At 50.5% G+C, this 21,608-nt stretch overlaps 8 protein-coding genes across 8 annotated transcripts; 4 read left to right on the top strand and 4 right to left on the bottom strand.

Annotated features, from left to right (window-relative positions):
* Positions 1-147: 147 nt before the first annotated feature.
* On the top strand, positions 148-1,777 carry N7477_002927 (DNA-protein crosslink repair co-factor UBX5; the record flags this gene model as incomplete). Its single annotated transcript, XM_056964590.1, has 3 exons — positions 148-640; positions 694-829; positions 874-1,777. The coding sequence occupies 3 exons, from the start codon at positions 148-150 to the stop codon at positions 1,775-1,777; spliced, it is 1,533 nt and encodes a 510-aa protein (XP_056824543.1).
* An 808-nt stretch (positions 1,778-2,585) lies between these two features.
* Positions 2,586-4,775, top strand: N7477_002926 (putative Ste20-like serine/threonine protein kinase; the record flags this gene model as incomplete). Its single annotated transcript, XM_056964589.1, has 4 exons — positions 2,586-2,637; positions 2,709-2,739; positions 2,808-3,124; positions 3,175-4,775. The coding sequence occupies 4 exons, from the start codon at positions 2,586-2,588 to the stop codon at positions 4,773-4,775; spliced, it is 2,001 nt and encodes a 666-aa protein (XP_056824542.1).
* Positions 4,776-5,548: 773 nt separating this feature from the next.
* Positions 5,549-8,285, bottom strand: N7477_002925 (putative C6 transcription factor; the record flags this gene model as incomplete). The annotated part of the gene is made up of 6 exons (XM_056964588.1): positions 5,549-5,810; positions 5,881-6,342; positions 6,395-7,772; positions 7,824-7,940; positions 7,998-8,032; positions 8,107-8,285. The coding sequence occupies 6 exons, from the start codon at positions 8,283-8,285 to the stop codon at positions 5,549-5,551; spliced, it is 2,433 nt and encodes an 810-aa protein (XP_056824541.1).
* A 771-nt stretch (positions 8,286-9,056) lies between these two features.
* N7477_002924 (L-rhamnonate dehydratase) lies at positions 9,057-10,447 on the top strand (the record flags this gene model as incomplete). Its single annotated transcript, XM_056964587.1, has 4 exons — positions 9,057-9,143; positions 9,201-9,423; positions 9,484-10,332; positions 10,371-10,447. The coding sequence occupies 4 exons, from the start codon at positions 9,057-9,059 to the stop codon at positions 10,445-10,447; spliced, it is 1,236 nt and encodes a 411-aa protein (XP_056824540.1).
* A 475-nt stretch (positions 10,448-10,922) lies between these two features.
* On the top strand, positions 10,923-11,900 carry N7477_002923 (SDR family NAD(P)-dependent oxidoreductase; the record flags this gene model as incomplete). Its single annotated transcript, XM_056964586.1, has 4 exons — positions 10,923-10,991; positions 11,065-11,333; positions 11,382-11,799; positions 11,850-11,900. The coding sequence occupies 4 exons, from the start codon at positions 10,923-10,925 to the stop codon at positions 11,898-11,900; spliced, it is 807 nt and encodes a 268-aa protein (XP_056824539.1).
* Positions 11,901-11,965: 65 nt separating this feature from the next.
* Positions 11,966-13,087, bottom strand: N7477_002922 (uncharacterized protein; the record flags this gene model as incomplete). Its single annotated transcript, XM_056964585.1, has 3 exons — positions 11,966-12,266; positions 12,331-12,388; positions 12,439-13,087. 3 exons carry the CDS (start codon positions 13,085-13,087, stop codon positions 11,966-11,968), a joined length of 1,008 nt encoding a protein of 335 aa, XP_056824538.1.
* Positions 13,088-13,939: 852 nt separating this feature from the next.
* Positions 13,940-15,746, bottom strand: N7477_002921 (T6SS phospholipase effector Tle1-like catalytic domain-containing protein; the record flags this gene model as incomplete). The annotated part of the gene is made up of 2 exons (XM_056964584.1): positions 13,940-15,580; positions 15,633-15,746. The coding sequence occupies 2 exons, from the start codon at positions 15,744-15,746 to the stop codon at positions 13,940-13,942; spliced, it is 1,755 nt and encodes a 584-aa protein (XP_056824537.1).
* An 852-nt stretch (positions 15,747-16,598) lies between these two features.
* On the bottom strand, positions 16,599-18,368 carry N7477_002920 (uncharacterized protein; the record flags this gene model as incomplete). Its single annotated transcript, XM_056964583.1, has 1 exon — positions 16,599-18,368. One exon carries the CDS (start codon positions 18,366-18,368, stop codon positions 16,599-16,601), a length of 1,770 nt encoding a protein of 589 aa, XP_056824536.1.
* Between the last annotated feature and the right edge of the window lie 3,240 nt (positions 18,369-21,608).

Below are 21,608 nucleotides of genomic sequence, written 5' to 3'. Positions count from 1 at the left end.
GTTGACCATCTCATAATTTTCATACCCTCTGGCTTTCATAGCCTAGGCTCCTGCAAGTGAGAATTTTTGATACCACCGCGGGATATCTTCCGAGCTCACTTCGCTCCCCTCCTCCCCGCTCTTCTACTTCTCAATAGCTTGCCCACGATGGCTTCCGACGATGTGGTGGCGCAGTTCACCGAGATTACCGGCTCTACGCCCGAGTTGGCGACTCAATATCTCTCGCTTGCCGACTTTCAAATCGAGCAGGCCATGCAGCTCTACTTCGAGAACGGAGGTGCACCATTAACCGAAGAACCCGCCCGACCTCGTCAGTCTATTTTCGAGGATGAATCTGGAGTGGTCCACATTGAATCTGACGACGAAGAAACCGATCCCGCCCAGGCCCGCCCCTCACAACCACCTGTGGAATCATATTTTGAGGATGATGCCGCCATGGCTCGCCGACTTCAAGAAGAAGCTTACGGAGGCGGAGGCGCTGGGAGAGGCGCCGACAGAGGCTTACAGGACAACGAGGATGATGTCCGAGCGCCCATGGCGCGCACAACTGAAACGTTGGTTGGGCCAGAGATGGACTTTGGCGACGAGGATGACATGCATGCCAATATTCTCAGCCAGTTGCGCTCTCGTCAACGAGGCGGTGCGTTTGTTTTTCAGATGCAGCATTCAGTATGGACTAACGCTATATTCTAGGTCGACCTGGAATCTTTAATCAGAGAGATACCTCATCGATCTGGACCGGCGGATCGCAAAGGCACGATGAACAACTCTCCATCGCAACTGGCGGCGCATCCGAGGCATCATCTAAGTCCAACATGCTTGCTGAAATGTACCGCCCCCTTTCGAGATCATGTCCCGGTTGCCTTGGGATAGCGCTCGTGATGAAGGAAAGGACAATGAGAAATGGTTGCTGGTCAACATCCAAGACTCGTCTGTATTCGACTGCCAAATTCTCAACCGGGACCTGTGGAAGGACAAGGGTGTCCAAGAAACCGTAAAAGAGCATTTCATCTTCTTGCAGTTCTCGAAGGATGACCCGCGAGCTGCCACATACCTCAATTACTACTTTCAAGCCAGCGACGTCTCCGATAACTACCCCCATATCGCCATCGTCGATCCTCGCACCGGTGAACAGATGAAGGTCTGGTCTGGCCCGCCTGTAGTGAAACCGTCCGATTTCCTTATGCAGATTCACGAATTCCTGGACCGCTACAGCTTGAAGCACAATGTGCGCAATCCTGTAGCCAAGAGGAAATCAGACAAGAAGGACAGGGATTTTGGTGCAATGACCGAGGAGGAGATGATGGAAATAGCCATGCGGAACAGTCTTGGGGACGGGGTATCTGCTGGCCCGAAGCTGGAAGACCCTGATGACCTTACTCGGAGCATGGACGATGTCAAAGGCAAGGGCCGCGCGATTTCCGACGATGACGAGGATATGAGTGGAACAGAGAAAGGTGCCGAGCCAGCTGGAGCTTCTCCGTTCGCCGCCATTCCCAATAACAAGCCGCACACTGAGCCCGCCGCGGACCCAGCTACCACCACCCGTATTCAGTTCCGCCATCCTTCTGGCCGTGTCATTCGTCGCTTTGCACTCTCCGACCCTGTTCAGCGTATCTACGAGTGGCTCAAGGCCGAACCACCGCTGGAGGACAAGGCTGGTGTGGAGTTTGATCTGAACGCCATGGGAAAGAACTTGATAGAGCATCTGATGACAAGCATCGAGGACGCGGGCCTGAAGAACGGCACGGTTATGATCGGCTATCACGAAGATTAAATACTGCTCTGATCTTGGCCCTGTCCGACTTCCTAGCAAAGGGCGACGGCATTGCCTCGAGTCCATACTGTTCTTTCGCGTCAAGACCCACCAAGTAAAAAATGCTTGGAATGCAACGATACTAGGAGATTATAACGAACTAGATCCCCTTATGATTCTATAATAATCTCCTTGCTTGGTCAGTAGTTGTACTTGTAATCTGGACACCCACCGCCCGCAGATAAGCCTCGCCGCCCGGCAGAATATGTCCCCGCGTCGATAAACAGACGCAAGGGCACCCTGTTTCCGTCTCCTCCTTGTCGATTGTGAAAGGTTATCAGCGCCCTGAATTAACGTGATTTTACTTTGGTTCGTACCTGATGACCACCGTCTGCTTAACATCAAAGATTCGAGCCGTTGCGAAAGCGATATACTCCTCCTTCCATCTTTGTTGACATCTCAGTCCGAACCATTATCAGTGCGTCGTACCGGAACAATTTAGCACTTTCGCTGGTTTTACGTTCACTGACAGCCTATACAGGAGGCCCGACTACTAGCGCCGAATTTTCGACCCATTTTTACCTTCCTTGCCGCCTCCTGCATTCTCCTCCGTGCCGCGGTCTACGGACCATCACTCCCGTGGGACGCCGCAGTACGTTATCTTGCCATTCTTCGTTTCCCACCGTAATAGCTCTCTGAAACCTTTCCCAGCTCAACATTGTCTTCCGAAGTCTTGAAAACTATCAATCACAAGCGCTTATTATCAAAATAGGGACACGAGTTTCCCAAAAGCTTTGGTCTCCAGTAGAGGCCCAGACAAGTCGTCCAGATGCCTGCACCCATCGACCCCGAATCCATCTACACCAAGCAAACATGCATAGGTAGGATTGAACAACATCTTTCCAATCTGAAGTTCATCTCAATCTGATTGTCAACTCCGCGGTCTCAATAGGTGGCGGAAGCTTCGGCAGGGTCTACAAAGGGTGAGTTACAAAGAACCCAGCATCGACGACAAAGCCGAGAAACACATGCTGATTGGTGTATGAGCCAGTGTTGATCGAAGGACTGGAGAATCGGTAGCCATCAAAGTCATCGATGTCGAAAATGCCGAAGACGAAGTAGACGACATTATTCAGGAGATTGCGATCCTGTCCGAGCTGAAATCTCCATATGTCACAAAATACCATGGCTCTTACTTGAAGGGCTCGCATTTATGGATCATCATGGAGTTCTGCTCTGGTGGTAGTTGCCATGGGCTTTTGCGTCCAGGCGTTATCCATGAGGAGTATATTGCGATCATCTTACGAGAACTTTTGCGGGGCTTGGATTACCTCCACAGTGACCATAAGCTCCATCGCGATATCAAAGGTAAGAGGGGATGGTCTCATCATTCTGACACGAGGCTAATACTGTGGTAGCTGCGAACATTTTGCTGAGCGCGAGTGGTCAGGTCAAATTGGCCGATTTTGGCGTATCTGGACAGTTGTCAGCAACAATGACCAAGAAGAACACTTTTGTTGGAACACCTTTTTGGATGGCACCTGAAGTCATCAAGCAGTCCGGGTATGACTACAAAGCGGACATCTGGTCTCTGGGAATCACGGCTATTGAGTTGGCCTGTGGAGATCCGCCTTACGCAGACATTCACCCGATGAAGGTGTTATTTTTGATTCCGAAGAACCCTCCTCCAACTCTCAATGGCAACTTCAGCAAATTATTCAAGCAATTTGTCGAATTATGCTTGCGCCGAGACCCAAAGGAACGGCCTTCTGCCAAAGAATTGCTGGAGCATCCGTTCATCAAGCGAGCCAAGAGGACGACATACCTAACGGAGTTGATTGAGCGCGCCGAACGCTGGCAAGCAACCCACCGTGGTCAAGGAGACGATGAAGATGACTATGATGAAATCCAGGAGCCGGTGCATGCGCAACCAGAGGACCATGAAGATCTGTGGGACTTCGGCACGGTTCGCCCTGTTGGAAGACCGGGGGCTGGACCAGTATTAAGACCTCTGAATGCTTCCGATACAAATTCTCGTAGCCAAGAGACAGAAGAGTGGGACTTGCAAGAAGAGACCAAACAAACTCCAAAAGTTCGTTCCCCACAGCCTCAACCGCACACGGTGAAGCCTCCTCTGAATGCGTCTCCTTCAAAAACTCCTCTTCCTCCATCTGCCCCAGCTTCACCAACTAAAGTCGTCCTTCCTCAACCCGTGCCCTCTCCTTCACGCAAACCTCGCTCTCCCGTGGCTGCAGAAGTCCCGGAAAAGAACTCACCATACAATGAACGCTACGCGCAGGCAGTGATGGACTACGCAAGCGGTCCAAGCAACAACTCGCCCGCTGGCTCCTCTAACAGCAGTTCAAGCTCTACAAAGCCCGAGCAATCTTCCAGCCCAGGTCAGGCCTCTCGCAAGCTTCCACCTCTCCAGCCTGTACCTCTCCAGCTACCCTTCCAACGCCCTCTTCCTGAGACCCCCGCCAGCCCATCTCAAGCTCACATCCCTCAATACGGTCTCCAGAAGCAACTCGATGGTTCTCCAAAGCCAAGCCCAGGCCTCAAGTCCAAGCTCGCGCCTAGCAGACTAGAAAAGCATGAACGTCGCATTTCTAGGCAAAATACCCCGTCTCAGAGCACTCTGACAGACGAATTCCCCAAGCTCCCTACTCAGCCCAAGAGTCCAACTGCCAACGACCGTGCGACGGCTTATGGCTCCGTCATCGTCCCCGCCCTCCGAGCAGCGATGAACCGACGAGGCCGAAGCCTCGCTCGTCTGGACCCGTCACGCAATCCAGCCAAAGCAACCCTAGAAGAGGAAAAACAATGGGAACGAAGCGTCAAAATTCATCGCGGCATGGAGAACATTACTGACGAAATCGCACGATCTTTCACGAACCTCCACCGCTGGGATATGGAATCTCCCGTACAATTGGGCGGGGGTGTAGATGCGGTTCTCGACGCATTTCTCGAGGAAATACTCGTTCGTCTGCAACCGTCGGCGCCCTCTGACTCGACCTGAGTCTTAATTTTGACCCCTGCTATGACTTGACGCAATATGTTTCTTTCAGGCGCTGTGGACCTTGCTTACATGTTGATTTTTTTTTCCTCGGGTACATGGTTTTCTCACAATGCGTTATGGGTCACGTACATGATCATGATGTTATTCTGCGCTCTTCCGGTCGCGTTATGGATTGGGTCAGTGGAGTATGTCTATGCTTTTGAACTCTTATTTCATTTGTCTTCGCTGTGTCTTCTGCAAACATGATCGTTCATTTTCATAGTGAGGAGTAAAATGGGCTTGGTCTGGTTACTGAGATTCCATCATTCCTAGCATGATTTGGTCTATTTTCTCTTTCGATGATGTTGATTTTGAATGAAGTTTTTTTTTACCTAGCATCTGGTCACGCACATGTATTGTCCTCTGCGCTCCGAATATACACACACAGTGGCATAGAAGCTTCGGACCCCTAGACTATTGAAGGCTTCACATAGTACATGTAACAAACGAACGATGCTCTGCATAGTAGATGGTTAGAAAGTATGCTGTCAGTTCAAGGGTATCAAATGCTTCAACCACTGGATTGCATCTCTTGTTTGGGGTATGTACAGGCTTGCATCAGAAGGAGAAACTATGTATTGAAAACATGAACATTTGGGTATGTGCGTGACCGGGGAAAACTCGGCGAAGACGCAAAAAGCTCAAGAAAGGGTATGTCAACTTTGAGCAGAAGTAGCAAGAATTAGAAGATGAGAATCTAGCCGAAGTACCCATTGATTCAATAGGCGTATGTTTCAACCAGTAGGACGGAACAACCAATCCGTCTCAGGTGTTGGAATCAGATAATTCGTAATATTGAACTCATTCGCATTCGAAGAAGCATTCCCGTCAACAACAGGCCCTCCTGTCAGTCCATGTATGGACATGGGGTTTGCAACCGACGCCGACATATCGAGATGTGGAGCCGCAGCCTCAGGCGCACGGGTTGGCGGTACGCGCGGAACGTTGAAGAAGCCAAATACATCTAGATACTCGAGTTCATTTGGGGCGAGGTTCCTGGGGGCCACTGTAGGCGCAGGAGGTCGGGTATCATTTCCTCCATTACTCATGGTAGATGGAGACTCACGCGGCTGACGAGAGATGAGGAAGTCTCAGGTCGAAGGCGCAACGGCGCATATCTGCTAGGATCTTGACTGTTGAGGGAGTTGATCGCTCGCCGTCTGTGGCTGCGGATTGCTGGTATTCGCCGTATTCGTCGAGAACGCGTTGAAGAATATTGCTGTACCGTTCTGCGACTTTCCAGTGGCCACCCATCTGGGCGAGTGTGTCCACGAAGAAGATTATGTCGGGGCTGACTGTGTGGGCGATTGTTGAGCCGTGGACGAGAAGGAGGCGGGCTGAGACCCAGAGGGTGAATGCGAATGGGGGGCCGAGTTTATCGAGCATGTTATTTTCGACAACGAAACGAGTTACGGAGAGGATGTTGTCGACTGCGAGGAGGCAGCGTTGGCTGGCGCTATAGGATGGGGTGAAGATTGGGGATCGAGTCGTAGGGTATGCGGCGGATGAGTGTAGGCGAATCACGGCACTGTCCCGGGATTAAGAGAGGTTTTTTTCAGAAAGTTGTGATTGAGACTTACGTTTGATATGTAGTGTGTAGTTGTACCCAGTCACTGTGTATTGTGCGGTTCTGCTTGCCTCCGACAAATAGTCGAGAAGAGTTCTCGTAGGCATACTCTGCAGGCAAATTGAACTCCCATGAAGTCAATTCACTATCAAGCTTGCGATAGGTAGCTTGCCATTCTTCCACATCAGAGAGAGACCCAATATCCACGGGGCGCTTCAAGAATTGGTGGATGCGGGAAAGGATGCCGAGTATCTCCATGTATAAACCAAACGATCCCACATTTTCCGCATGATTAAGGTAGTCTACACAGTCACCGGAGTAGTGGAACCGCCGAGTCTCAACTGGTTGATTCTTCATGAAGAACTCGTCCTTGCAAGGTAGTTTGCGATCGATATCCTTGTCATCCAAGGCAAAGTTGAACGCAGTGGCAATCGTCGAATACCTGTCCAAGAGGTAGACCATCCAGAATAAGCGACGTCTGCTCTCGTCTTCAATCCAAGAATCTGCTTCAGGTAATGTGACTGCTCTCAGTGTATAGATTGAAGGGTAGACTGGGGCAATGAGGGAGGACTTTGATTCCACGGCCAGTCCCAATTGGACAACGGATCTAGTGATCAAAGCGAGTAACTTCCATCCTGGAGGTCCATTCGAGGAGCCAACTAAATCGAGAGTCAAGATGACAAGCGCCTGTAAGGCTTTGACTGACGAATTCTCCAGGCCGTACAAGAGAACTTTCTGCTTGGAAGAGTCGTGGTAGCGCTTACGATTTTGCTCGTTAAGCCGGGTATCGGTTGAAAAGCGCAATGTTGTTGCCACGATAGCATATAGCACCATGCGATCAGCCTCTTCCAGGGGCGATGGGCCAAAGAAGGTATCCAAAGTTGACCGGCGATGGAGGATCGGGCACCAGGAATTGATATGCTCGAAATAGAGATCCACCAACGCATAAAGTAGATCATACGGTGGGAGATCCAAATCTGGGTCTGCAAATGACTGCTCTTGATTCCCAAAAAGGTTAATCGGACCTTTGAGAGATGATTCATTTCCAGTGTAGTCGCCGCTATGCGCATTATGAACCGACGGTAACGAGCCCATAACCGACGCCCCGTTTCCATTGTGAAGGTTGTTTTGCAACATATTTTTGACCGATGTATCCGACGGGCTTGCGATAGCTGGATCTGCGCGGCGCGAAGGTAAATTGACTGAAGATGCAGGATCATTGAAATAGACTGCGGTGCGAGGGCTTGGGCCGTGGATTGCGGAAGGCTCCGACGGCGAGCTGTACGCTATTGATCCGCTATGTTGCATATCATGGGCTATGGAAAGCTGGGGTTGCAGTATATGCATTTCAATAAGCCTGGCTTGGGATTGAATGATATCTTCTAACCGATCTAGAGAACGGATGAGCGTTGGCTCCAGTGTAGGGAGTCAAGGGCACAAACCGAGGCGTTGCTCCAATTCCTTGCCGTAGCCAGCCCGCAAGCCAGGCTTCTTCCTTTCTTTATACTCACATATCTGGCCATTCCTGTTACACCAGCCGCAACTTGGTTGCACACGGTCTATTTGCGACGCGATCAGCGGGTGCTATTATTTTCCAGGAGTATTCTATCCCATACCACACTTGACTTTCCTCTGCTTGCAAAGCTCGCATCTTGAGACAGAGTTAGTATTCCAAGTCCCTCCAAGTTGCAATGCTATCTCGCCGAGGTCTGATTGGATGCGTACGAGACAGTGAGGGGACGCTTCCTTTTCAAGGTGCGCGATCCCCCGGAGCCATTGGCGCCCTGATCATTGTCTGATTCAATACCAGACGAGTACTCAGCCGGACTCGGATCTCGATCTGTGTCTATCGCGCGTTGATTGGAGGGTGCGCTGTGCTGCGGCAGAGATGCAGCGTTCGGCATTTTGCTATAGCGAGTTATGCCCTATCGGGGATCGACCATGACGCAGGCCACAAGCTTATAGCGCGGATGTTATCCGACTAATCTAGGCCGAGAGTACGCACGGCGATAGTCCGATGGAGCAGGCTGACCGAGGGAAGATCCGAGAGAAGAGGAGAACGAAGATTTAGCGAGTAATCGGGGTTATTGCCTGAGGCAGAAACTGGGGCACCCCACATTTCGCCCCGCGCGTGGCACATGCGATGCGGTTGCACTGGCACTTGCATCTTTGCTCCCGTGTGGTGAGTAATTCATACGAAGCAAAACATCTGAAAATCTAGAGAGATAACAGAGAATACTTCTGTATGATCTAGCGTCTTTCTCATCTTCAGTTTCGCCTGGTAGACAGTTCGGATGGAAATGCAGAAACACCGAGCCCAAGACTATATAGAACAACGCGAAACAAAAGTGAAAGTGGACACCGAACCTAACGAGGATACCTTTGGATAAAGTGTACTACTCTCCAGGTACCATGGGCTTCTATTGGTGCAGTAACCATGACAGCCGTTACAAAGAGCAATTGGTGCTGGTGAATGGAGAAGTGGACAACATCTCCGGGTCTTCGGGCCAGCAATGCCCCGAAGCCTTGGGGTCCCCCTCGCGACTTGAAAAAGTCCAGGGCCCCCACGATCTCCCCAGGTTTTTCTATTTTTCACTTATTTACGGATCTCTTCAATCGTGAATCGGTCATTTCGAGAACTTATCTTTAGCTCGCCATATCCACGATATTCCACGATGGGTTCAACAATGCAGTTTCCCCGCATCAAGGAGATCCGCACCTTCGTCATTGACGGTGTCGGCTCCGGCGGTGATTATCACAACGTATGAACTCAGGCAAGAGCACAAGTAGAGCCTCTGGGGTGCTAACGGCGTCGATAGGTCAAAGGCGGTCACTGGCTGATCGACAGCAATATTTCTACTCCTATGTCCAAGTGGCCGCAGTACCGCGGCTCACGTACTTCCTGGGGTATTAACGTGTTGGGATCTTTCTGCGTTGAGATTGAGGCCACCGATGGTACTAAGGGTTTTGCGACTGGCTTCGGCGGTCCTCCTGCTTGTTGGCTTACCCACCAGCACTTCGAGCGCTTCCTGATTGGAGAAGGTGCGAAGTTATTCCGTTATGCATGAAGAGCTCCGATCATTAACATCTGTATCATCATAGACCCCCGCGACACCAATAGCCTATTCGAAAAAATGTACCGCGGCTCAATGTTCTATGGTCGTAAAGGTCTGCCCACCGCCGTGATCTCGGTCATTGACTTAGCTCTCTGGGATCTTATTGGCAAAATTCGCAACGAGCCCGTCTACAAGATGATCGGTGGTGCTACCCGTGAGCGCTTGAACTTCTACTGCACTGGACCGCAGCCAGCGTCCGCGAAGGCCGCAGGTTTCATTGGAGCCAAGGTTGCTCTGCCCCATGGCCCTGATGAAGGTACCGAGGGTCTGCTGAAGAACGTCGAATACCTGCGTCTGCAGCGTGCTAGCGTCGGGCCCGACTTCCCACTGCGTGTCGACTGCTACATGTCCCTCACTGTCCCCTACACCATCGAGCTGGTCAAGCGCTGCGAGGCTATCGGCCTGAACATTGACTGGTGGGAGGAGTGTCTTTCGCCCGATGATTTCGACGGCCACGCTCTTCTGAAACGTGCTCACCCTACTGTCAAGTTCACCACCGGTGAGCATGAATACTCCCGATATGGCTTCCGCAAGCTCGTCGAGGGCCGTAATCTCGACATTATCCAGCCTGATGTTATGTGGCTGGGTGGTATGACTGAGCTCCTGAAGGTCTCTGCTCTCGCCGCTGCGTACGATGTCCCTGTCGTACCCCACGCTTCAGGCCCTTACTCCTACCACTTTGTCGTCTCCCAGAGCAACTGCCCCTTCCAAGAATATCTGGCCAACTCCCCGGATGGCAAGACCGTTTTGCCAGTCTTCGGTGATCTCTTTTTGAATGAGCCTATCCCTACTAACGGGTACCTCGATGTTGCCATTTTGGACAAGCCTGGATTTGGTCTCTTGAGCTCAACCCCGCTGCCAAGCTGATCCCAGCCTCTGCTCTCCTCACTCCTGCGCCGCAGAAGGCCCTCCGTGCTCCCGAGGAGCAAGCTAATGGCACAAGTGCTTAGAGTATTCTGGATTCACGGCGTTATGAATATTGCACCCACTTCCTATGTGATTTGTCGACAGGTTTCTCCAAGATATTCATGTACATAAACAGCATTTCCGAAACCCAATCTATTAGACTGACATATCCCCAAATGAGAATCTTCCTCACGTATAATTGCAATCTTGTAAAGTAGCCTGCTTTCGATAAAACATCTGTACACGATGATCTTGATCTCAATTCGACTTTTTCCCCCACGTCGGACGCCATCAGGTGCCTCGGAGCTGCTGCGCGGAACAATTCGCCCTTTTAGCCCCTCGGTGTGGGGGAAGCACCCCACACTCGGGGTATCATCATCGCGAAGCCCGAAATCTTATCGGCGGGGCTGCTGCTCAAAAATTGCCATCGTATCCTGTTCTGTCATTTGGAGATCCAGTACTATTCGAGCTTCGCATTCAGTTGAGAAGATTAAGAGCATCTTCTGTTAGATCGTCACCATGCCTCTTCCCAAATTACTCGTCGGCAAGGTAGCCGCCATCACCGGCGGTCTCACTGGTATTGGACGGGTAATCACCGCACTCCCTGCTGCGCCAGCCTGAATGCACTTTGAATAACATCTGACTGACCAATTCGATGCAGGCAATCGCCCTAGAGTACCTTCGTCATGGAGCCAAGGTCTCTATAAGCCATCTCGGCGGCCCCAAAGAAGACACTCTGCTCGAAGCGCTGCGCAAAGACATAAACGAGATTGAAGCCGGTGCGGACCAAAGGCGATTCCTTACGGTGCCTGGTGATATCTCCCAGCCAGCGACAGGCAAAAACTTTGTTGCTAAGACTGTTGAGGCATTTGGCCGTCTCGATGTTTTCGTAAGCAACGCCGGCGTGTGCCAATTCGCCGATTTTCTCGAGTCCGTATTCCTCTCCCTCTAAAAGATGCTGAAAACTAACTGAAATAGACTTGAACCATCCCTTCTAAACCATACCATCTCAACAAACCTCTCGGGTGCCTTCTTCGCCACGCAAGCCGCGGCCCGCCAAATGGCGCTGACTCAATCACCACCCGGCGGGTCTATCATCGGTATTAGCTCCATTTCCGCCCTGGTCGGCGGCGGTGAGCAGACGCACTATACGCCTACTAAGGCCGGTGTGTTGAGTCTTATGCAGTCTTGTGCTGTCGCATTGGGCAAATACAATATTCGCTGCAATGCTTTGCTGCCAGGTACTATTCTGACTCAGTTGAACGAGGAGGATATGGCGGATCCCAAAAAGCGGGCGTACATGGAGGGCCGGATTCCGTTGGGCAGACTTGGCCAGCCTCCGGATCTAGCTGGACCGGCTGTTTTCTTGGCTTGTGAGGAATTGAGTAGTTATGTGGTAAGTCTGCTCCTCAGCCTGATGAGAGTTATCACGCTAATTGTTTACAGACTGGCGCTCAGCTTCTGGTTGATGGTGGACTATTTGTTAATCTACAATAGATATTTGCTATGTCCAATGATGATTTGTAAAACCAAAGGGATGTCCCCTCATCTTGTCTAAAGCTTTAAGCCTCAATACCGTAAGCTTTGATTGCTACTTCTCCCCAGACTCCTCGTTTCTGGTCCTCTGTCAACCCCCTTCGATCTAAGATCCCTTCAACGACCTTGCGCCACCTGCTCCATGAGATGTCATTTCCACCACCTCCAACATTACACACAGGCCAGTCGGAGCCAAACATCACCCGTTCGGGCCCAAATGCATCAAATACCACATCTGTCCAGGGCTTCACATGATTGACCAAGTCATTGACATCGGCCTCCGATTCTCTCTCCAAGGGTGGAAGCTCCGAAAAATGCCCCAGAAAGCTTCATATAGGTCCGATTGCTCGCAGAAGCCATTTCCACAACCAGTTTTCTCCACTCCAAGTACTCTTTATGAGTATCGATCTCATCAGCACCAATCCGGAGGTTAGGCTTGCAAAGGTGATCTGTAATCATGTCAGCACAACACCTAATAGGAAATCGTGAGTCAACCCACTTATAACAATAGTCACACCATCCTCTCCAACCCCATCATACACGCGCCTCATCATCTCCACGGCTTCCCTCAACTGACCCAATCCCCCTTGCCGCGCATCAACTCCAAGATCAAACGCAATTCTCTGCTCTCCCAGCCAGCGCAATGCATCAACAAAGTTATCCTCCAGCATAACACCAGCAGGTTTATCCTGAACCAAGTATCTCACTCCACACACTTTCTTCCAAACATTTGGCCCAGTCCGCTCCCGAGCCATACTGATGTAACGCATCAACACATCGCGTCCGCCCGGTACAGGTGCCCAAGGGACAATACCCAGACACAGATTTTTATCAGCAGGGCTATGACCTTCACCAGGAAGTGGCTGTCCGGTCGCGATGCGCGAGAGAAAAGATACTTCGTCTAAGGCGTATTGCCATCCTCGTCCTGGGTCATTTCCATTTATCGAGGAGATGCGATCTGTTTCGAGAAATATAAAGCCACCGAGGTATTTGTCGGTAGTACTCGTTATCAGGGGAGAAAAGGCGTGTCTGTATTCGTTGACACTGTGTTGTGCGCCAAGGGGGCTGTCTGCAGTGTACCAGGCTAGTGTTGGGAGATGGCTAGCTGGGAAGAGATGGATATGAGAGTCCACGATTGGGATGGTCATTTTTCTTGTCGTTGGTTTTATTTTCTCGTTTGGATTGGTTCTTCGGTGTTCAGGACTTAGATCAGTTAGTTTGGTGGTTGTTGCGGGGGATGCGGGGTTGGTTTACCAAGAGGAGATCTATACCTGCGAGTCTGCATAAAAAGTCCTATGAAGCAAATGGTGAGTGTCAAAGGAGTTTGAAAATTTTGAGATTGTATGTCATGTTAATTAGTAACTCTCTCCATGTTTAAAATTGGATCTCATTGAAAAAGTCCGTCGGTGATTTTTGGCCCAGCGCGGGTAAATTGGCTGGACCCACTGCACTCTGAACATCCGCGGGCTTCTAATTCTTCCGAGATCTTCTTGATTAATTTCCGACCGTGTCAATTATCCGTGTTTGCATCTATATGTATATCAATTTAACTTGTTTGCAGGTCTGCCCCTGACTGACAACGCTTGTTCAACCTGAAGCTTGTCCAGACTGGGCATGTTAGGTTGTTCATGGGAAGACTACATGTGTAGCACCCCAGCAGCATGGTATCTCCGAGATCTGGTGTCCATGAAGTCGAGTTCCACCCCAGGCCGCGTTCCATTTACTCAGCTTTATTGTAAAGGAAGCACGTGAATTATTACGAAGACATTACATACTGGTCGCATGTGGCTTGGTTCCGGACTCAGGAGAATGGAGGCTGCTCGGCGCTGGTGAGTTCGTTGAACCACTTGAAACACAAAACACAACTCGTATGTCTTTAAAATCACTGCTTGTAGCTTTTTGAACAAGTCGTCCAGTTGTATGCAAGCACGAAGAAAAGGAATTCACTCGGAGGGTGCCACCACTCGGAAGGCCAATCTACCAAGCCGTTGGAAAGAAACTCAGCTAATGTGAGACTCATCAAGACAAACACTGTCCCCCTTCTTCCTAGAATAAGTCTGCCTAACTGGATCTCCCTCATGCATGCAAATGTCCCATTGCCCAATCCCAAACTTTTCCGGGGCCCTCTTAACGCCTCTTCCCCAGCCGCCAACAATCAAATTTCCCGGACGATAATTAGGATCAATTTTCATGCGATGAATTGCACTGATATGAATCTGTGCATTCTCTGGAATATCGCGTACTTCTCCACATGGCAAAGGCCAGCGGATCGGTTTCCATGATCCGTCTGCTTGGAGGTCCATTCGACGAAAAGGCAGGTATTCCATTAGTCGCCAGGAGAGAGTTGAGAAGAACGAGAGACCACCACCGTATGTCAAGCAGTCGTGGGCAATACCCGTGTCCATTGTTCGACTATATGCTTCGTGGAAAGGGTCTTGGTGGGTGTTGGACTTGTCACCGATCACAGTGGTTTCTTGAAAGCCGAGGCCCTCGTAGTTTGGCTCTTCATAACAATGGAAGCGCTTGAGTTTCTCGGGATCAAACTCAAGACCGACAAGCTGGGCTTCTTTAACCATCCAAACTAGAGGGATATGACTGAGAGGCCAGGGGTCTTCCGGGTTCAGTTTCCAACCTCCGCCCACATCGCCGTGCTGGCCGGGGAACCAGACTTCTTGGATATCTTGCTTATCTTCATCTTCTTCTTGTCCCGGGATATTCAGACTGGGGACATGAAGGGAGTTCCGGGAGACTGCGCTCTTGAGCGAGATCCTATCGGTTAGGAGACCGTTGTGGGTATGTATTTCGACGACGCTAGGCTTTCGGGCTGGCGATGATGATGGGCCTCGGTACCTCATTTCCTCGCCGTAAGTTTCTTGTCGCGATGCACGACGCGCTTTCCGTCTTTCTTCGTTATTTGGCGGCTCCATGATCTCGGGAACGTGTGCTTTGTCATGATCATTGTCTCGCGAAAGCAGGTGTCTTAACTTGTGGGCATGTGGGTGAGCTTGAGGAAGAGGCTTCACCTCGGAGATCAAGTCCTGCCTAAACTTTGCACGTCTCTCGTCGATCGAGACCGCGTGTCGAATCACCCGTGCGGTACTCTGGGCCGTATAGGGAAATTTACTTCTTTCCATCCAGGCATTCTCAAACATTGGAACACTGTTCACGGTATCAAAAAGGCCCATGAACTTGATCCGACTCACCGGCCGACTAAAGGTCTCACGAAAAGCTTTCATAAATCTGAACAGCTTATGTCTTTCTTCATGATCGTGCTCTGTAGCATCGCGCCGTTGCTGCCACTTTGCGAATGTCTTCCACGCAAAGCGAATTAGTTCTTCATTGCCGGGCTGTAGAAGACCAATGTAGTCCAGCATCTCTGCTAAGAATCTAGCAGTATAGGAGCCACGACTGAAGCCGAAAAAGTAGATATCATCGCCTGGTGCATAGTATCGCATAAGGAACTTGTATCCGCCCAACACATGTTCGTCGAAAGACGATCCCAGCGCAGCATCTTTGGCTTTTCTGTACGATGATTTGATGCGCTCAAATCTATTCTTACTGCCAAGGGTATGGGACGTGACATATGTTCCGATGCCAGGTTGGTAGTAATGGTACTGGTGACTCTGGCTGCGATCGAGCATCTAAAATTTGATTAGCTCAACACGACGACAAGACTAGACATTGAGATCATACGCGATAGATTTTAACCAGATTTGTATCCGAAGCATCACCCGCAAATTTATTGCCCGTCCCATCAAAACACAAAACAAATTGTTTTGGTCCCTGATGCGGACCGAAAGTCTCCATCCTTGGAACCGGAATCTCCATGGCCCTACAATGACGAGCGGGATCCATGGATCGTATTTAAGAACCCCATTCAGTCGCGTAGTGGCGGGGCTGAGATCGCAGCTGGGTGTGGTTTGGCCTCAGCCTAGGGATCAAATCACATTCTGACGTGAGGCCACGCTGCGGAGCCCGCCATGTTCCTTGGCCTGCAGATCCTTTGTGCTGCATGTTTACCGTCTGGTCTAGAATATTGACTGCGCTGGTTGGTTCGATAGGGGTGGGTCATGATGCAGCAGATTCGCGCTTTTCCGTTTTGTTGCAAGTTCCCGGAGCCAATCTAGGCTGATCTTCCTGTTTTGAGGTGTGAGTGCGGCTCGTGCAGAATTGCAATGAACATGTCTGTGCCGAGGGCTCTTATTTGTTCCTAGTTTGGTCATCCCTAGCATTTACGTTGGTGTCGCGGTGTTGAAAGCTCGGCGCTCCAAGGTTTACAATGTTTTATTCAGCTTTGAACGCAAAAGTACCCTTTTCTTTCCCGAATTGCTGTAAAGAATGCCTTGCTTTCAAGAGAGAAGGCTCTGGTACGGTATACAACGTCATCTGGATATGATAGAAGGGTTTCCACGTAAGTTCATCTTCCACGCTGCCTGAATCTCCTCTTTACGGTATGAAACTATAACAGAAACCACACTGTCACGACTTTTTTCTATTTTCTCGCATTCTCTTGTTATCCAAGCTTAAATGACATGGGTATAATTTTAGACGTTTCTCATCCCACGAGGTCAATCTCGAATGGTCTCCTTTCCTACTTCCGGCTGCCAGAACATCTTTAGGCAAGCATTTCCAAATCTTCAATCTTCAAATATTTGCCGTTCAGACAGCGGATGATCCAGGTACCAATCCTGGAACAGCGCCTGGGGTGAGATGCATGATTGCAGCAATATCCTCATCGATTAGCGGGCCCTGGTATTCCTTCCGCGCCCGGGCGAAATACCAAACTCCGCTCAGGATGAGCACACCGCCAGTCACGACAATACTGTAGTTCATGGTAGTGTAGTCTACTGGGGTCTCAGAGGGCCAGACACTCCAGAAAAGAACAAATAGCATGTACGCACAAGCGTATGCATTGTTTATGGTACCGAGGATACCAGGTACTTTCCACGGACCCCAAATGAGAGGAGCCTGAGAAACCTCAAACTCCACTTGACCCGTAGTTTTCTCGGGAATGTCGCGTTCTGGGCTAGACAAAGGACCTGGCTTGGGAGAGTCCTTCACGACTGGGGCCTTGGGGCGCGAAGGGGCAGCAGATTTCTCTTGAGTACTTGGATTGGCGCTCGCGGCTGCATCCGGGAAGCCATCGAGCATGGTGCCATGGGGCAATACGTTGCCTTTGATGCGATGGTAGAGAAGGAGCGCGCTTGGGAGGAAATAAGTGCCGTAGAATCCGGTCACGGTCAGGGAGATGACGTCGTTAAAGGCCGTGTCGGAGCCGATGTAGATGAGAGTCAGGGCACAGGCAAATCCGCAGACTACGGTGACAGATACGATGGGAACTTGGGTGCGTTGGTTCACTTTGCTGATGTAGTGGGAAAAGGGGAGACCTTTGTCGCGAGCAAAGGACCAGGTCATACGAGATGAGGTGGCGGTGATTCCGGTGGAACAGGCGCCTGTCAAGACTATGATGAGGGCTGTCATGACGGAGGCGCCAGTGTAGGACTGGGTGCTGTCGTAGAAGATCTGGATGAACGGGAACCCTGTGGCTGAGTTCAGAACATGATCCACGTTGCCGATGCAGAAGAGGATTGTGACCATCATGGCGAGTCCGAGAGCACTGTTGAGAGTCATTCCCGTAATGATTGCGCGGGGGATTACCACTGCGGCATTGGCGACCTCCTCGGCCATGTGGACACTTGCATCAGCGCCCACGAACGTCGCGATGTTTCCGATGAAGCCCACGCAGTAAGACAGGCCTTGTGTGGGCCAACCACCCTCGTTAAGGGAAGTATGGAAGACAAACTCCGATGATTGTTTGGGCGACATGGCGAGCAGAGTAGCCAGAATGGCAACGAAACCCGCCAAGTGCAAGACCAGCATTAAGATATTGAATCTAGGAAGAATTCCAGGCACCACGACGTTAATGAAGAAGGTACCTGCCACACTCGCCCAGGCCAACAGGGTATTTTGCCAACGTTTTTGCGGGAAATCGGGGTTATTTAGCGTGATTAGACCTTCGATCATCGTGCCCAGAAAAATAGTCTCGGTGGCGATCGTCGCGATCCATGCCATGGAGGTAAGCCAACCGATGAGATAGCTAGACGCTTTCTTATACCGCAGCGGGGCAAGCATGTAAACCCAGTAATACTGGCCACCTGCGATGGGAGCCATGGAGCACAATTCGGATATAACAGTATATGTCGACAGGGTCGACAGGCATGCGATGATATAACCATAGAAGGCACCAGCAGGACCACCATTCTCAAAGGACTGGTAGAACAGCGTCAAAACGGTCTCCCACGTGATTAGCTCGGCCATCGCGAAGCCGACGATCGACACGAAGCCGAAACGTCTCTTCAGCACCTGCTTCTTGCCCAGTCGGGCCAAGGCTTGGTCGTCGGCTGAGCCGAGTACATGTTTGTTTTCCATGGTGGAGATCCGGAGACCAAGACGGAGACGGGTCCTAGGCGTAAGATAAACCAAGATGCGCTTATGATCCACCAAGCATTATCATGCAGTAGCTGACAAGATACACCGCAGACTTTTTTTCGGGATCGGAAAAGCAAGGGGGACATTCCCGGTGGTTTTAAATGTTGCCGAGGCCGTCTCGTTCGCTAAGACTCTCCACATTTTCGCTTCCTCTCCCCCAAAACCGGTTAGCCCCCCCCATACTGCCCACAATAACGCCCAGGGAATCACTGCGGAGGTGTGGCGGAGATGGCCTCTGCGCCTTATCTGGGGTCGCGGTGATCATGATAACCGTCGCCTATAGAGGCAGTCACGTCCCGTAAGCGTGGAGAAGGGGGGTTTCAGCTCACGCAGCAACATTACATGGACACGCGACGGGGCACGGGAACGGTATTCCCAATCAGGTAATGCATCTAGTGCCAGGCTGAAGAGCCATTCAAAGACACCCTGTGGGCTCAGACCTCGGCATTGGCCGATTAATCGCATTCCAGCGTTCCAGGTTTTCCCTTAACGGGCTACTGATTCCACCTCGGTATATAACTAACTGCCGCGACCCTGAGCCCGATTACGCGCCTGCTATGGAGGCTCCGTGTTCAAGACGCGTCTCTGCCATTCAATGATATGATGGATGATTGCACGCATGAGCCAAAACGATCCAATGCAGCCATCTGACTCCCTGACTATCTCTTCTTGTCCCGGTGCTCTAGCTTGATAACGAAACTCCCCCGTGAAGACCCAAATTCAAATAGGGGGAGGACGGTAACCCTAGCTATCGTATGAGGTACGCACCACGAAATACAAATCTCGAGTCTTCCAAGGGTTCTAATTCGGGTGCTTAAATATCGAGTGTAAGTAGGGCCGGCTCAGGGGCACGTTTGGCATAAATTCATTCGTGAAATCTCGATGGGCGACTCTTCAAAACTCGAACAGCGCTTTCACGCATGTTCCATCACACTGAGCAAGGTGCCACTTCTGGGACTGTTCATCTTTTGAGGTAGCCAACGAGTCAGTGTAGTAAGGGCGATGTAGCGAGAATAAGTGGAGGACAAAAGCTCTTGCCATGGAAGCGGTTCCTTATCTTCAATCTATCGCGATCAGTGCGGAGGACGAGCTTCTTCTGTAGCCCTGACGGGGTCTTGACAAGGCTGACCTGTGATTTGCAAACCTGCTGTGCGAGAAGAACAGTGCACTCGTCCTATTGCAAAAACATCGCCTCCTACAATAAGGTGATGATGAAATCCTTGGTCCCGAACTTTGGTTTCATCGCTTCCATCGCTTCGTTTGCGTTCCTCGTGTCAGGATTCTCCTCAACGTGTTGTTGCTGTGTCACGAGATCGTGGAGGGGGCCTGTCTCGGGTAGTCTCGATGGCGTGGGGAATAATCTAGGGGACAAGAGAGAAGAGAGAAAGAGAAGTAGAAAGAGCTGATTTAAGAAAACCTTCGGCTGAAGGGGAAGTCATCATTGAAATGTAGATCTAGGTAAATCCTCAACGCAATAATTGGCCTCTGGCGTCTGAATTTTCCTGAATTTCCAAGCCTATTAACTAGTCTACAGTTTTGACTTTGTATTTGTGAGGTATTGGAGACATTCACAATCCTCGAGCTTAACGTTCTAGATGCGGCTTCCTTCCCCTTCACTATCCTCTATTTAAGACTGGAATTGGCCTTTAAAAGCTTCGTGTTACATCGCCTCAATTATCGTCTAGTTTCATTTTGGATATAAACGATTTTCAATACTGATTGGTTGTCGAACGCCTCTGTCTCTGAAACGGCCCCGGGCTCCTCTCCCTCTGAAATGTGCCGATTTCTCCCAGGAACTTCCTGGCTCTGGGATTGTGTCACTTTTTCTTCTTTCTCTGGTGTCTGGTTTCTGCATTTTACGGTGAGGCTCAAGGATCAGCCTCAATTCGATAAGCGTCAGACTCAAGGCAGACTGAGGTACCGAGCATAAGCATAGTTCCCAGCTGCCTACATCCGCTCTTCCCGGATTGGGTGGCAAGGAGAGAGCCTAGCCCTTGAGTGGCGAAGAACCGTTGTGAACTCGGCCATTGCAGGGGTATCATCCCGTTAGCAACCTGGCAACTAGCAATCCTTGACCGGCCTTCCTAATTAATTCAAGCGCCCAATCAAAGCACCAGCAGGAACACACAGTGAGCCGTACGATAAGTGCTCGATTACTAAGTTTCCATAATTAGTGTTTTGGTAGTTTGCAATCTCACAGAACATTCCATGCGTTGGTCGAAGACTAGTGTCGAGAGATGGTGTGATGCAAACTTTAGTCTACTTTCAGGCTTTTTTTGTTCTAGAATCTTAGAGTGAACTCTTTTCCTGTCCTCTCGCTTTCTTCCTATATGTTTTGAGACTATGATAACCACCTCGACTGTTGCTCCCGGGATGCATCTTCGCGGTTTCTAGTCGCTGAACCGATGGGCCCCACCAGGCCGAAATGGCCATGGCAGTCTGCCATCACTTGAAAAGCGATACCAGATACGTGGTTTGGTCTATTATCAATCATGCGACTCGGGAGCATGTTGAGCATATGCACAGACGTGATGGCTTGAAGAGCCGGAACGGGATCCGAGTTTAGAGGTGAGATCGACCCCGAATTACCAGGGGCGGGTTGGCTTGTGTCGTTCTTGGAGGCTTTCTGCATGGCGCTAAGCATCTCTTCCAGATATTCGAACATAGTTTCATGCTACGAACCACACCACCTCGACTGGCACACTTCACATGATGTCCATGATTGATGATGCGAATGCTGGGCGCCAAAACTCTTGTAAATCGTCAGCAGGAGATAAGGATGCAATTCCTTTATCGTAGATTTCCATTTTTAAATATAATCAGGTTTCCATTACGGAGTTGAACTAAACTTCTCAACAAATTCCTTGTCTCAAATGCTAGACATATCCGCGCTCCGAGAGATATGGTTAACGTAGCGCCCGTGAGGGGGATTCACCGTAGCCTCAGATGATAGACCGATAAACACGATAGACAAGCCCAATATGGCATGTGGGCCGAAGCTTAATGTGTTTGGCAATAAGATTGGTCGGTGAGGGGCCAGGTCGGCTTTTATTTCCTCGTCATTTCGAACAACTACCAGAGGATCGAGGGGGATACCGATGTCATTGGTGGGCGATAAGAGGCATGCCTCCGTAACCTATTAAACTCGCGTGGCCACCTCGACCTGAGCCCCATAGTACT

The sequence above is a fragment of the Penicillium maclennaniae genome, assembly GCF_028827695.1.
Source record: "Penicillium maclennaniae strain IBT 15551 chromosome Unknown utg000003l:1.0-5670915.0:1.0-5674809.0, whole genome shotgun sequence".
Taxonomy (NCBI): domain Eukaryota; kingdom Fungi; phylum Ascomycota; class Eurotiomycetes; order Eurotiales; family Aspergillaceae; genus Penicillium; species Penicillium maclennaniae.
The sequence above is the reverse complement of the archived record's forward strand: the minus strand, read 5'-3'. Positions and strand labels throughout refer to the sequence as shown.